The 16,465-nt window shown below is 42.3% G+C and overlaps 2 protein-coding genes across 2 annotated transcripts in view; one reads left to right on the forward strand and one right to left on the reverse strand.

Moving 5' to 3' along the window:
- The window catches only part of LOC119381671 (uncharacterized), a 46,615-nt gene extending 34,902 nt beyond the window's left edge, over window positions 1-11,713 (reverse strand). Inside the window, exons 1-7 of the mRNA XM_037649447.2 lie at window positions 11,586-11,713; window positions 10,303-10,381; window positions 9,554-9,722; window positions 8,482-8,523; window positions 8,051-8,127; window positions 6,891-6,994; window positions 4,235-4,331 (exon numbers count right to left, since the gene is read on the reverse strand). Coding sequence (XP_037505375.1) covers window positions 4,235-4,331; window positions 6,891-6,994; window positions 8,051-8,127; window positions 8,482-8,523; window positions 9,554-9,722; window positions 10,303-10,381; window positions 11,586-11,713 — 696 coding nt within the window. The remainder of the gene's footprint in view (window positions 1-4,234; window positions 4,332-6,890; window positions 6,995-8,050; window positions 8,128-8,481; window positions 8,524-9,553; window positions 9,723-10,302; window positions 10,382-11,585) is intronic.
- A 441-nt stretch (window positions 11,714-12,154) lies between these two features.
- Window positions 12,155-16,465, forward strand: part of LOC119373380 (1-acylglycerol-3-phosphate O-acyltransferase ABHD5) — a 37,746-nt gene continuing 33,435 nt past the window's right edge. The window contains exon 1 of the mRNA XM_037643407.2: window positions 12,155-12,367. Within this exon, the coding sequence (XP_037499335.1) occupies window positions 12,327-12,367 (41 nt within the window). The 5' untranslated portion in view covers window positions 12,155-12,326. The remainder of the gene's footprint in view (window positions 12,368-16,465) is intronic.

Consider the following 16,465-nt stretch of genomic DNA (forward strand, 5'->3'; position numbering starts at 1 on the left):
ACACGAGGTGGTGCGGGTGGTGGTGTTGTAGCAGACGGGGTTAGCCTAGCATACATGCCCGGCAATTGTTCCTCCTGAGCATCTCATGAATTATAGGGTTACGTAACCAGGTATTCAGCAGACCCGTGTGTCGCAGGAAGGTAATAAAAAGTCGTTGAGCGCTTCTCCTAGTTGTAGCGGGTCCTCTAGGAAAAACGACATCTTCAAATGTGCGGTGCCTAAGACCACCCCTAAACAGGCTGCGGACCAACGTTTCCACATGTCGAATGGAGCTCACATTTCTCGAGCAATATGATGAATTACCGTAAAGTTATAGTTAATAAGTTAAAGAATACTTTGCAGCAGGTCCAACGCGCTCTCTCGGAATTAATCTACATATATACAGCGACACTCCTTCGCATCTTCGTCTTGCTTAGAGAGGCCTTCATAAGCTATTCTATAGTGGGAAGTAAATGGTAGACCGGATGGATGGTGAGTACAGAAAGAAAGTGGAAGCATGAAGTATACTTGAGAAACCGGAAGTGAAAGCCAGAAATTAAGTTAAGCCTGGAAGTAGAATCCGAAAGCACGTACCCTGAAGCCAGTTTGCCGGACTGGAAGCGGCATAACGGAAGTTAGGTATGCACTGAAACACGTGACTGAAGTGGGAGGTGATGTCAAAGAGAGAGAAGGAGACGCGACACAACTGCAACGCTAATTTTGTTAAATATAACTTTTTAAGTGTGACCTGTTCTGCAAGACAGCAGCAGCAGCCACAGTAAAGGAAACGGAGGGAGCTTCACAAAGAAAGCTTCGACTTAAAGGAATACTAGACTCGGATATTTCTCAGCGTGCCGCAAGTTTTTTCTTTTTCTCCGTATTTTGGCCACATTAGATCAACGAGATTTCCTGATACTTTGTGCGTTAATCATCTAACTTTATCAGAGCGATTAAGAACTATGTGGGCTCCAGTTGACGCTGTCAAAATTAATGACGTCACAGCGTGAGGGCGCGGGAACTTGAAGGTGGCATCGCCACCTTCATTTTGTTTTGGCGTGTTTTCTCGTAATCAGGCGTCTTCTCGCGGCAAGAGTTGTGCTTTTGGTATCGTGAAGGGGTAATTTACAAATATGTGAAAGATCGTTTTTATCTTTTGTGTCCCTTTAATATATACTGATATAACATAGTACGTCATGTAGAAAACCACATCGCGTGCCACTGATGGAGAGAATGGCCTCCACGTTGCGACTTACGGACAGATTTAAATTCAATGAAATGGTCGATACTGCATTTGCTATTGGTAAACATCTCTATAGCCAAGGCTTATGTCGCCAAAAACTGCTCGCATACATCTTTACCCGATTCAAAATAGACAAACACAAACAGCGCGTTGCTGAACTTTTTTTTCTTTTCTTTTCTTTTTTTTTTGTCTGTCGACGAGGAAACTTTCGCAGAGCGCCGATGCACGGAATGCGAATGCCGTGCACGTGCGTGGCATTTCATTTCACTCGTCTGTACTGCAAACGTCTAGTGGCTAAAATTTCAGCACCCGGTTGTTTGTAGTTCGACTACATCGCTTGCGTACGTGCATGCCAGTTCGCTAACGTCCCCTGAAGGGGAAAACAAGCGCCGTATACCACCTGTCACCTTTGAAGTAGGCTGACAGCTTTCGGCGCATTTGAGTGCGTGGAATGCACAGGTTTTAAAGCTACCGTTGACTGATCTTTGTTGATAACTATAATGAAATGTACGTCTTTCCTGCTTGCATTTGTAACATATTTTTCTATCTGTCCACTTTTAATTGCGTTCGGTAATCCAAACAGTAAGAACTGTATAGCATTTGCTTTCCAAAATGACACGGTTTCACCTGCCAGTGTTTAGGTTTGTTAGCTTTTAGCCCGGCTAGTGTTTCCAGCGCTTCGTTGTTATTATGAACTAGCCCGAGTTTGTACTTACGGCAGAAATTGTAAGGGTACATGAAAGTAACTTGAATAATATTGTTCTTTATGAAAAGATCACGCAATGCGAAAAAGGTAGGGCACTTTACATGTAAACCGCAGACGAGCAATACGTAACTTATAATTGAAAGAAAAAGTGCGTCTTGAAGAAGCATGTTGATCTAGGACAATCGTAAGAAATATTGAGTAGAATACCAGTCCTTATAAAGAGTTTAGTAAATACTTATTTTACGTGGTCAATCATGTGTTCTCCAATGTACATTCCCCGTGTCCCCTGGGGAATGCTCCTCTGGTGGATGCTATATTTAATATTTTTTTTCATCTGAGCATTCAGCTGCGATCATTGCAATCTGAGTTTGATGTTGTAAATGCGGTAAGATTGAAAAATGTGATCTGCGGCTAACATATATTTCAACATTCCCAACAAAACGTTGTGGTTGACAAGATCAAAGGCTTTGGAGATTCAAGTCTAGAAATAAGTCGAGTATTATTTTCTGGTTTTTAATGTGTATACAATCTCCTTCTGAGCAACAGGAGCCAGTACAGTCGGTATCGCTTTACGGAAACCGTATTGAGCGTAATGCTTAAAACTGCGAAGGACTGCGGATCCACAGGCGTCATATTTTGCTCGATCTTTCTTCACGGCGGAAAAAGGCAGGGGGTGGGCGTGGGGAGCTGAGGGGAGATAAAATGTGCCCTTATCCCTTCCCCTTCCACCGCTCCCGGCAAATACGTTTATACAAGCAGTGAAAGCTCGGGCTTGCTTTGTAGAGATTTGAACAGGTATAACTCCACATTAATTTCGTTTTGTTTCTACTGCGTTAACGTCTGTGTTGTAAACATTAGGCAACAACGCCGTGAAAACGCCCCATGGCTTCATGACAGCTCATCGCACAACATATATTGTTTCAGATGCAGCATTTATCTCGCTGTTAGGTAATGAGTTAAGAAATTTTTCGTATTGCGCAGGAATCCCCCTACCTCTCATGCGACTTCACAAAACTGCGAGAACTAACGACGTCAAAATGACGTGCGCGCACTAAACATCGCATTATTATGCCAAATGACACCTAGAGTTTTTCGGAATTACTCGATACTGTCCTCTTCCGAACAGATTAGAAGATGGGAGTTTGCCGATCATTTTGGCTGCGGCCAAGTACTCAAGGCAACTGGCAAGAGTGGATTTCTTTACGCACGATAACGATATTGAACGGTAGTCATATATAATGGGCTGATCCTCCTAGTGCTCATGAACGACATCATTTCGCGAACTCTTTTTTGCTGAGGAAACGTTTTTTTTTTTTAACGCCTTGTTGCAAGACACTGAGATTATTGCTAGGCACCACTTGACAAGCAAGCAGAAAATTTTAATTATTTATTTATTTATTTATTTATTTATTTATTTATTTATTTATTTATTTGAATACTTCCAAGGTCCACAGGACGTTACAGACACTCTCGGAATATTCAACACTTCTGCGCGCTCATAGACTCACAGCAGCCGGGAAGACAGAATAGGTAATGCTATTCGCTTTCGCAGAAAGAGAACAGAACTTTCTGCAAGCAGGAAAAAGCGCTTGTTTGCACGAAAACTTGTGTGTTCTCTTCCGTGCCTGCTTCGCGGTGATGTAAACTATGACGTCAGACAGGACGTAATAAGAAAAGGACGGAATGGTTTGACGTTACAGAGCCCCTGCAGAGTGGTGCCCTCGTCCGCAATGCTGGCACCCAAGGCGTGAAGGCATGAAGGCATCACACAGGCGGCTTGCCCCTGAATGAACCTATACCGCTCGTTGTAGAGGGAGGGGCACGGAAGACGAGCTTCAATGTGGATGCTCGGGATACGTGATGAAAATGCACCACAGAATTACGTGACTGATGAGTTGAAAGAAAACTTCACCTTAGTTGTTGGCTTGCCAGTGTGCGGCCGATGGTGAAAAGTGGAGGGTACATATATATATATATATATATATATATATATATATATATATATATATATATATATATATATATATATATATATATATATATATATATATATATATATATATATTTTTTTTTTTAGGCGGGTGGGACACAATGTGAACAAGCGCAAAGAAATACCCAAAGAATCTTTAGCACAATGTATATAGTGCACCGAGAACTTTTCTCAACTTCCGTAACATCTCACGCGAATGGTATACGTTAATAAGCCTGACCTTTGTTTTTATGTCTACAGTTCTAACGCGAGTGCGTGCGCTTAATGAGCGCGCTCCTCCTGCGAGCAAAGTTATTTCAGCGCATCATGGTGCACTTACGGTGTTTTTCCAGAACTTCTTCAGCTCCTGGAAGCTTCCGTACGGACAATCGGAGAAAACTTTGAAGGACACTGCTATGGCCGTTGCGATCCTCATACTGTAACGGGAACAACGAAAACAAGTTTGAAGCTCTCGAACACCGTTATATATACATCACAAAGCAAAAGACACATAACCTGTTGTCAGAAATGGGAGAAATTAATTAATTAATCTCAGTTCCGAAAGGACAGTTCGCGGCATTGAGTGGGAGAAAGGGTGTAATTTGATTAGAGGCTATAAGAGGTAGCCCTGAAGGTGTGGCAGTATGGGTCTTCTCGTACTTACCACGTCTTTCTTTTCTTTTTATTACAATTGAGACATTTTTAACACCGGCTTTGTGACAGATAATCGCAGTCCTCGACTTCGACGACTCTGAGCGGCGGACATGACTTGCGCGATAAATAGAAATACATAATCGGCTAGTTAACAAGAAATCACCAATCGCGCTGTAAAGCGATTACTTCAGGGCAGATATTGACAGATTGTAGCAGGTAAACGCGCAAAGCGCATCGACATCGCATGAATATTTCGGTGTGACAACAGTTTCGATATATTCATTCTCAACATCTGCGACTGCTTCGAACTATCGCGCTCATGGACGGCAATTACGCTATCTGCCACTATCTACTAAACTTAAGCATTACTATCAGCCCTATATCGGCTTACGTTTATACTCAAGTCTATTCACACATATCTCAACACACTAGCGTTCATGCGCCACCTCAATATTTATTTATCAGAGCCGTGAGTTAGGGGGAAGGGGGATACATGACCTCCCCCGCAAACTCTCTCATGAAAGTTCTTGATAAAAATATCTCGTGTGAGTCGCATATTTCATAACGATGTCCTTACTGAATTGAAACCACTGATAACTCGTACTTGAAGGTACAAGATCAAAGGCGTATCGTAGAGCACCGATTATGTGAGATATTGGCGTTAAAGAGCATTGACACCACGATCGAAAGCTAATTTTACGCTAATACGGACTGATGAGTCGACTCAGCACTCAGGCTACGGTCAAGCCATGAGTCTGCGTCTGAGTGAGTCCGGCTGAGTAATATGTCGGTGAGTTTGAGTCCGAGTGAGTTCTGTTCAGAAACAGTTTGGTGAGTCTGAGTGAGTCCGGTTGAGGAAAATTTTGGTGAGACTGAGTCCGAGTGAGCCCTCAGAGCAAAATAATATTTCTGAGTGAGTCTGAGTGAGCTCCAATTTTTTTTGCCGACCTATGGCTACAGTTAATTTTTTTTTTAATTCTGCGTTGCCTAAATAAACACCCTATCTAAGATGGGAAACTTTAGTTTTCCTGACCGTACGCTAGAGCGCCAGCGTCATTTTTCGTGACTTCGTTCTGAGTTTTCGCTAAGCTTATATATACAACGGCATGAAATGCCGTATGTTCACTTAATTCAGCTGCCGCGGTTGTTTGTGAGTAAATTGCTGCGCTTTGTACGAGCCACTTCAATCTCGCGTGATGGCCCGTACTTCCTTATGCGCTATGTGGAACAACGAAAGCACTCAGTGCATGGCTCAACATTTTGCTGCTGAGTACGAGGATGGCAGGCTCAATCCCAGGCCTTGCCATGGTGGCCGCATAGCGATGGCGGCTGAATGAGAAAAACCTTCATCTGAAATTTCTGTGATGCTTGCAAAACATTCCCCGATGGTCATCAATTATGATGAGGTTTATGGCGTTCAGAAAAATTAAGTTAAAATGTAGTGACTGTAGGAAGCGAACTTTTACAGAAGCTCTACTGTATAACTATAGGCGATTCGTAACTCAGCGAACAGTCACTTGTCAATTATTACCTACTCAACAGAAGACACCTAGCAGGCATGTGCCATTGAAATTAGGCGAGTGAGGTCCTAAATAAAACTTCTCCGGCCTACAGTTGCTCGGACTTACCTTTGAAATTATGATTTCAAGTCGGTCCAGCGGTTGTTTCATGAGATCTTTCGTGCGCTTTGCGTGGATGTATTTCAATAGGAAAAAATGAGATGGGCCTGAGCTAAAGTTTTCTTCAAGAGCGTAAATATTAAATCAGTGTTCGGGTAAAGACATTCGATTCGCGTGCCTGGACACGTCAGAATGTCACGCAGGCGCTTGTAGATCGTGTAAAAGACTTCAATTTCGGTCAGTTGATAGCGTCATCTTGAAAATCAAAGCCTGCTATTATAAACGTTTTTGTTTGTTGTGACTATCTTATCTTGACATCTTTCAGTGTCTTTATTCGCCATTGACCACATTCGTCGAGCACTTTTCGTCGAGCATATAAAAAAGAACAAAATAATAATAACCTAATTTCATCGGCAGACATTCTTCTGACATTCCGCCTCGTTTCTCCTGGCCTCCATTCCGGTAACCTTTCGACTACCACAGCAAGTAGAATATAACGCCAACGTGTAGTGAGCTGTCCGACTATAGTTTCGACGCGTGACCTTCTTCTAATTGACCCGCATGTGGCACACTGTGAGTGATCAGAGAAAGTGCGGCTCTCTTTCCATACAATAGATAAGGTGCAGGTTTCTGTGGTTTCTGTCGGTTTCGCGCTCAAAACGTTTCTGCGCTAACACTCAAACCTTAAGCATCTGAGAATAAGACAACAATCGACCACCCTACCTTGGCAGTACGAAGCACTGCATGGGCTCTATGGGAACCTCCTTCACGCACAGCTCAACCAAAGTGGAATGGGCGATTTTGGACACTCTCAGAAGGTCGGCCAGCTGTGAGGAGAGGTTTGCAATTGCTGAGCAGAGAAAAATGGCTGGGCAGCAGTGTTGTTATTGCACATACATAGGGATGCATGGAAGAAAGAAAAAAAAAATCACACGCCGCATAAGTCGTCCATCGGCTATATTTCAACGAACCCGCTTTCTCAAGACTTGCCGCAATGGCAAATACAAAAATGCTTTGTTTTCAGCGGGCTTGAAAAATGCGTCTGCATCCTTATGCAGTTGTGAGCTTTGGTGTCTTCTTTTGAAAACATCCAGAAGAATAACTTTGAGTAGTGGTAGATCAACAATAATGCCCTCACACACATGCTCGCTGATGCTGTTCCTTGCAGAGCTAGCCTATTGAGTATGTAGCTTTGCCTTATGTTCCATACCACGTTGAAGACTTGCAGGTGCCGCAGCGACCATCAGGTGTAACCCTGTAGGCAGCGAAATGATTAACCTACTAATTGTACTCAAATCTAGCGACTTAATCGGAGCTCTCTTTCGCGCTCAATCAGTACTAAGGGCAAGAGGTCGCTGCACGTACAATAGAAGCTTTGTAAAGTTGCTCTTCTAGGTTTCTGCAGCGAATATCAATCTGTATGCGAACCAACGAAGAAGTACTTTACTTTTTTGTAACGCGTTACATTCATTTGTATCGGCAACATAGAGTGGTAATGCGTTCATTTCATTCGAACGTAACGTGTAGCATTAGTTGGTTAATTTTTCTCAGTATATAGGGTCTACAGAATACTGTGCGTATTATCAAAGGTCACTGGGGTCGCTGGCCAACAGTCCATTCGAATGAAAGCCTTCGTAAAATCGGGCTTCTGGTTTGTCAGGTACCATGGCGCGGCACCAAAGTGTCCTCAAACCTGAGGATCGCAGTATTACCTCAAACGTGCTCGGAGTTGCTGAGGGTGCGCGTGACACTACAACGCGCACGCGCGGTGGCACTGAGAACCCGCACTGATCACCGTACCGATAGTTTCGGATTCGTGCCGAGTCCTGCGCAGTATGAGTGATCATTTAACATGAACGAGGTAGGTCGCAGCACCGACTCACCGTCATGTGTCGCAGTCTGATGCCACCAGCGGCCAGCGTCAGCTCGGTCTTCGTCTCCGTGGCCAATATTTGCCACTCTTGGGACGCAAAAGAGATTTGATTTGACCACCACACCTACACTTACTGGGACGTCCTTCTGTAAGCTATGTGAGCGTGTGTATACGAAATGAAAGAAAAAAAAATAAATAAAGTGAAGCTAACCAGTTATGACTACCGAATTTTGACAGTTGTTTCATTGTTTTTAAGCAAGTTCAACCACCAAACAATAGTATTATGAACATAAAAAGTATAAATAGCCGATTTCAATACAATGTACCCTTATTTAAAAAATACCTCTAACATATTGGAGTCCCAGCTTCTTATTGGCCCGCGTTCGATGTTCACAAGCAAAAAAACAGGGACAAGATTGTCAGTGAAAAAATAATAATTACCTATTGCTGGTATAACGCCGGCGGCAACTAAGAACTCCCTTCCTGCGTGATAGAAAATGAAAGAAAAGAAGGCAAACGAAAAGAAAACAGAAAGACAAATGAACGAGATTGACTACCATGTGGATGCAGCACGCAGTTACGAACGATTTACGAAATATTTTTCGGAAATTTGATTTCATTTGAAACGCAAGCGGAATCGCCTGAATATCGAACAAAATCTTAATATATATAATTGTTGGGGTTTTACGTCCCAAAAGCAAGATATGATTATGAGGGACGCCGTAGTGGAGGGCTCCGGAAATTTCGACCACCTGAGGTTCGTTAACATGCACCTAAAGCTAAGTACACGGGCCTCTAGCACTTCGCCTCCATCGAAATGGGGCCGCCGTTGTCGGTATTTAATACCGCGACCTTCGGATATCAAGCAAAATCTGGTCCGAGAAAGAATTCTTTCCGAATGTGTACCCCTTGCGGGTTTCTATCGTAGTTTCGTAAGGAACACTAAATGGAGACTGATAAAGTATTGTTTCGAAACTGGCCGTTAATTTCGCTTTGACATAGAGGTTCATCAACGAGGAGTGAAAACGGGGTTCAGGATATATATACATATATACATACATATGACCCCACACAAACGAAAATTCACGGCCATTGCCACGTTCTAGTTCACTGTAGCGGTGTTAGCGACTGATCAGCCGACATTGTTTTTATATCTTTCGATTACAGTTGGCAGAAAACAAAAGAAGCGAGAAAAGAATAGCATAATGAACTTTTCATAACACGATTATACAAGTTATGCGTTTGAAATGTTAGTGTTGGTTTTGTTCCGTTTTCAATAGTCGCAAATTAATTTCCTCATCAATTAAGTACTTCAAGATAAGCACGGGCCCTTCCGGCTGCGCCATTAGCTGGGAACTCTCTTCGCTGCCGACTTGTCTACTCATGTCGAAGCCGCGTTCACACGCAAATTTGGACCAGTGCCAAATGCTTTGCCGGATGGGTGCAATAATGGCGCCTGTTCTATGTATATCTACACTATATAAAAGGGACAGCGGTTGGGTGCGGTGCGCACCTTGGCAGAGGTACGGCCCGACTCTGTTCCAGGCCGGGGCCAGCAGCGCCAGCATTGTGTAGCTCAGGCACGACTGGAACTCCCGGGGCAGCACGCGCTGTCTGGAGCACACGCGCAGCCGCATCGACTCCAGGCGCTGCCGGAATGGTTCGCTGTCCAGCAGGCTCTTCTGCGGGGGACCGCCGGTGCGGCGAGAACACGCCGTGAGTACGCTACGCAGCCGCGCACTTGTCACCTCCGATGCACGGGGTCGATGGTCGCCGTGATACTGATCGATTATTATGGGCACATTCGGCTTTACCACGAGAAAGAAGCTAATTTTCAGTGATTACAAAACTGCCTTTGGGCCAAGTATTCTGTTCACAAATGCGAAACGAAAAGTGGCCTTGAATGAATGAATGAATGAATGAATGAATGAATGAATGAATGAATGAATGAATGAATGAATGAATGAATGAATGAATGCCTTGATGTGGACTAAGAAAACAAACAAAGAGGGTATCAATAATCTAATGAAATCGGGATGTGTGTCTACTACTACTCCCGGTCAGGAGTAGTAGTAGTAGTAGTAGTAGTAGTAGTAGTAGTAGTAGTAGTAGTAGTAGTAGTAGTAGTAGTATTACTACAACAATTATAGTAATGAGCCCTGTGGTCACGCCCATAGGAGGACTATGTAGAACACTTTGTCCCATCTCTTTCGTTCTGAAACTTTAATACCAATATTAAGGCGGATTAATGGCAATTCTCACCTGCGTGATGGCCAGGACACTGTATGGCACCTGGAGTACGGGGGTCGCAATCACTTGCCTCTCTCGGAAGATGAGCTCCCTGTAATGTCCATCATCACGTATACATATGACAGACACCGCATTTTCACACGCGCACTGCCTATAACCGTTTTCCGCTAGTGTTGGCCCGTGTACCCATACAGTTTGAACAACAAATTAATTTATACTCGGCTACAAGAGGCCTTCATTTGTTAACCACAAAAGATTATTAGTTACTAAGAGACGTATACGAACCTATTACTTATATATATTTATGGCTACAAAACCACACTCTGTGATAGACAGGGATGTAGCCAGAAAATTATGTATGTTCGTACGCGTGTTTGTACGTGTGCGTGTATATATATATATATATAGGCATACAAAATGTAAAGCTTTCGAAGTGGGATGGGGGTTTAAATTTCCCTAACCCTGCATGTCCTCTTCATCTTCTACTTCTCAGCAAGGTTGGCTCCCCACCCCCACCCCTTTTCCTCTGTGGCCACGCCAGTGGTGACAGACGTCGATGAGGCGCGCACTTCTGTCAATGAATAATCTTACCTTTCTCGATGAGGAGTGAATCAAATAGGGCAGTGTATTCAGCCACCACGCATACGATATTTTAAATTGTAAAACAGTAATTGCGTTCAATCTGAAAGCGGACGCACGTACGTCTTTAACCATGCAAATGTTTTTTCTTGTTTCATTTTTTTCTCGTTTTTTTTTTCTTACAAGTTAATCCCTAAGTTGCACTGCGTAAGTATGAACAACTTTAGAAGCACGAAATTATCGTGTTTCTATGTATCTACTTATAATGTATGCCGCGTGAAGAAGTAAAGTTTATGAAACAGACGTGTGCCCGACAAACGAAAACAGACGACGACGATAGGTCTATTCGATGACTGTAGGCAAAACTACACATGATGTTGCTATATTTATAGCTTGCTGAAATTGCTGACGAGACGTAAATTGACCTCAAGGGCAGCATCCGCACTCAGAGCGTTCAAACTGCATTGCAGATATACGCATATACATTCGCCATTAAACTGACCCGATGAGACAGCGTGGAGCTCCATCGTTTCCGCCTCATCGTAGCATCAAATTTAATGGGCGCTACGATTCTGGCATGTTCAAACTTATGCCAGTCATGTATTAGAGAACGCACTGCGTGTTTTGAAATGAGATAGCGAGGGTGCTTTTCACAGGTGGCAATTCCAAGGTATATGGGGTGGGGAGGTCATGCGGTTTAAATTTGTGGGACAAACCTGGCCTTGTAGATGTGTTCTTGTCTAGACGTCTCTATAGAGACTTCATCGTCGCCACGAACGAGGGTTACACATTGCAGGGTGTCGAAGTTTGGGTTTGCGAAGAAAAACACGGCCGAATCTGACATCTTGCGCACCGTCTATAGCTTCTTCCGTGCAATGAGTCCTTCTGGTACGCAAACAGCACGTCTGTCTTTTTCAGCACTGTTTATCGTCTGGTAGGACTCCCGAACATACATTTTCACTTATAATTAAGTTAGTGGCACTTTTTTTTCTGAATTAGAGAACTAAATGCTAAAGTCAAACTTGCCGCCACTCTGAGCGTCATTTTTTTTTTTTTTTCTAATTGTCCATCCAGGCTTTTCATCCAAGCTTGTAGGCAACATCTATATTTTACACCGAATTATTATTGAAAAAAAAACACATATTTGAATGCTTATTTTTAATTAAGTAAGCCTATTTATAATAAAGTTAAACCTGTATGTCTAGTGGCGCCACCTCTACCGGCTGGCGGGCGCGCAAGCGTATGTTTTGCGCTGGAAATCCCACGCAGTTTGTATGTGTGCGTGCGTGCGCATGTGTGAAAGCGCAAGAGAACAGTAGAAGCCGCCGCAGCCGCAGCGAAAGAAGACCGGTGGCGAGTGTAGCCCAAAAGTGCGCCGTCTCGCACTTAACATCTAATTTATTCGCGTCGAATCGTTCTCTGACTTAGCGTAAGAGAATAACTGAACAATTCTTACCATGTCCCTCGAAGATCAATCGTCGGCGGAGCTCTCCAAAGGGTGAGTTTCAACTGCTAACGAATGAATGGCAGTGCCTGTGTGGGGCGCGTCACGAAGCAGCCGTGAAAGTGTTTGACCGACGTTTACTGTTAACAGGCCTCCTTCGCAGATACGAGTAGCGAGAATACTTTTCTTTTTGTGTTCTTCTGTGTCCTTCTTGTACGATTTCACGTTGTTTTCTTTGATGGCGTTATGATTTCGCCCTGAAATGGCCTCGTGTGATCGAGCTGTTCAAGGCCAGTTTCGTAATGTCATAGATACAAGGCTTTTTTCCGCCGAACAAAATGACTGTCTCATTCCTTTCGACTTAAGGTCGGACGGACTTTATCATAGTCACTGCTTCTGTAGGTTTTCTTCCTAGACACGAGCATATTTCATTTACAGCAGTATCGTGTTGAATGCTGCGTATTAAGGATGAGGTTTGTTTGACGAGAGGTTTCATTCCAATTGCGTGTGCTCGGGCTGACTCCGACGTGTGTAGTTTCCGGTAATTACTGGGAAAGGAATGAAAACATGTCTGTGTCTCATGACCGAGCTATGACATGGCTGTCTTTTCTTTGCTAACACATGGACAAACGTATTGCAAATAGTTGCTAGTCGATGACATGCGAATTGTAGCCACTAGTGAGTCACATCGCTGTTTATTTTGTGTGGCGTAGTACTCGTGAATTCACGATGAAGTCACGGGTATTACGTTATGATCTATGGTGCGTCGTCGTGCAGAATTTAATACTTGACTGTTCAAATGCATGACAGTGTTGTGCCTGAGATTTCAACTTGAATTCTTAAAATATTTGATCGTTTCTTTTAGATGTGATGTGGCAACACTATTTTTACTACCGTCCAATCCCTTTCGATTATACAACTGCGGGTATGGTTCACATGAATATATGCAGCACCAAACCGGCACAAAAGTTGTACTTAAAAAAAACAAACAAAAAAACCTTTTATTTTACTTAAACTGGACAGTTGTGGCAACATGCCTTCTTTCCTGTAATTTTTTCAGTTCTGTTTCTTGCCATAACGTAAATCATATCGCATTTGATGCAATATAATGTTGTAAAGGTGATTGTGAGCAAAAATAAAGCATTACCTGAAACTAGAGCTTAAAAGCAATGTAAAGCATTGTGAAATGATGTAATGATAGTGTCAAGCATGAGCACATGCCTATGGAGCTGAGGAAAATTAACACCTTGTTGAAGTGACATGATGGACCTAGTGTCTGACATCTAGGAAAATTACTTCACGCAGAGTGCTACATTGCACTTGTGCAATGTGGTACATACTTGGCTGATTGTACCTGTGAGGCCCACCGGATGGGCAGGTAGGAAAGATGCGGACAGTGCTCTAGGGTGGGTGGCATGCTTTTCACATCTAGTCACTAGCTCATGTTATTCCTGTTACGGTATAATTAGCAGAGGCAGCATTCAAGCAAAAATGCGTTGTATTGCAAGACTCTTCTGCATCCTGGCTAGGATTTTTAGGGCTTTAATTTGAGAGCTCTCTTTACTAGTGGAACATGTTAAACTTATATTTTACACTGCTCCTTTCTTTTTTGTATTGAATTGTTGTCACTTTAGCATGAGGAGTCATAATATGTCTTAATATATGTAAAATTACGTTTTACAGGCAAGACCAACTCGTGTAGTCGTCAATGCAGAGTATGACGTGGATACCTTGCTTATTTTGGGCAAATTAAGCTTCTGCCCATAACAGACTTGTACTTTTCCTGTTTGATTAAATGCTTTGAAGTGGGTGTGAAAAACATTGATGTAAAAACATGCAAAAGAGTAAACTCATTGAGCTGTGTCGATAAATTACCCTTCTGCAATACCGAAAAAGGCACTCTTACCTATAGAGGAGGTTTGTTCTATCCGAATAGACGAAAGGGTGGTAGTAACACTGCCATGAAGTTCCCACGTGAGCTCGCTGTGAACTTCGGGAATTTTAATAACTTGTACTTGGCTGTAGGTGATGTTTTTTGGTGAAAATGCACTAGAATTTATTCTGAAAGAGCTTGAGTGCAGCGAGTTTCAACCACTTCTACTGAGCCGTAATGGCCCAAGCACACATACACAAAGAATAGTTCTTGAAATTTGTGATATCAAACTTATGTCTTCCTAGAAGGCCCTTCTTTTCGTTTTGATATTTTTTAGGTGTGTGTACATATTTGGATATGAATAGAATAGACCATACTGTTTCCATCAATTCAGAAATTCACTATTCAAAGTTGTTTCTTTGAAATGCATAAGGTATAAAAAACTCCTATTGGTGTCTTGATGAAGGCATAGAGGCAAATTTGTAGAAGTGATCTGTAGGGTTGTTGTGGTTGTTGGACAGAGGTATCTGTTTTTGAATTGACATGTGGGCTAGATACATTTGCCTCAATACTTTCCAGTTCAGTAAGGACGGCTCGCTTTTAAGTAGCTTATATATGTGTTTGTTCCAGTGAATTATTTGGTCAGGCCCACCAAATTTCTGTCTGTTAGAAGCAATGTGTGCTGTTGTACTATCACATTCCCCTTTTTTCAGTGGACACAACAGTATACGTGCATCTGGCAGCATGCTATTCTTCTGTTTTATTACTTATTACAGATGATTTCTAGATGGTACTTCATATGATTGAAATCAGTTGTTTGGATGTCTTAATTGCCAAATAGCATTATATACATATGTCAATATATACAAGCCTGAATGTTCTTTTATCATATGGACTTTGCAGAAACTTTGTGTTTGTGTTGGTTCTTAAATAAAAAAAAATATTTAATTTGATAATCTCTGGTTGTTTTTTTCTAATATTCGATTCAGTTTGAAAATTTTTCTGTTTTAGCACCCTAATTTTTTGCTTTAGTTCTTGAAAAACATTTCAGATGTCTATTGCTGTTTGGCCTAGGCTGTCTTGGAAAAGGGCATGGACACTGTTACTTCTGTATAGTTGTATGGATACTTTTGTATAGAGTTAAGATAAAAATAAATTTGGAATTGATATTCATGTATTGTTGATTGCACTTTAGGTCACTTATCAGTCAAAGTGTTAGGTGCTTGGCATTCTGGTGAAATTCTGAAATGTTGCTGCATGCTGTCCCTTGTAATGTTGCACCAGGCTTAGAAGTGCATTATATTCTTTGACAAGCTGCTTGCAGGTAGAGCTACTTTAGGTTTGACACAAAGAATTTTGTGAGAGATTTCACTCTTTTCATAGCACCTGTCAAAGTATGTGTGCTGCTGTTGGATGGTGTCTTCCTTGCTTCCGAAAGGTGCTTAAACATAATTAACTGATAGCTGTGGAGGCATGCCCACCCACAGCGCAGTGGCATTGAAAGGTGTGCTTGCATAGCCTTAGTCTCCTGGTGTGCACCTCAAGGCTTTACTACGACTGTCTAGTATGTGATCGTTAAATGTTATGAAACTAATTTTTGCAATAGCTCTTTCCTCTTTGTCATTTAAGTGTCTGTAATTAGCATCTCATGTGGAAGGTGTTGCTCATGTAGAGCTAGGCAAGCTCAGCACTTCTGCGCATTGATCAATCTCCCTCATGACTCAGCGGGTCAGACTCGGGTGCATTCTGTAATGGCCATCTTGCTGTGTAACATGCAGACTAAGATGTTGCAGTTATTTTAGTTGTATATGCTCTTATCAAGCTTCTGACACAGCGTCTGTTAAGTCTGCAAAGGGTGTTACACACACATTCAGAGTAATTTTCATTTAACTACAATATTAATTTTTCTGTGACTGCATTGGTGACACTGTGCTGCACATCATAATCTTTCTTTTTACCACAAATCTTTCTTGAAAATGTGCAGTGAGCAATGCTGTTAGATGTAAGATGTGTGTTTGATACTGTGTTTCATGCTGTTTCTCTTTAATTTTGGAATTTTTTAACCACGAAGGCCAAAATATTTCACAACTGCTTTTCCTGTAGCCAAAGTTGCATTAATTTTCATCTTAGTTTTTGCGGTGTGCCATTGCCACAACCGTAAGCCTTGCGACGTGTTTTCCAACGATAATACTTCCATTTAACTATACAAAGTAGAGGCATTTTGTATGCGTGTATTATGTATGCTTGCGTTATGTATGTATGTATGTGTTTGCATGTTT

The sequence above is a fragment of the Rhipicephalus sanguineus genome, chromosome 1, assembly GCF_013339695.2.
Source record: "Rhipicephalus sanguineus isolate Rsan-2018 chromosome 1, BIME_Rsan_1.4, whole genome shotgun sequence".
Lineage (NCBI taxonomy): Eukaryota > Metazoa > Arthropoda > Arachnida > Ixodida > Ixodidae > Rhipicephalus > Rhipicephalus sanguineus.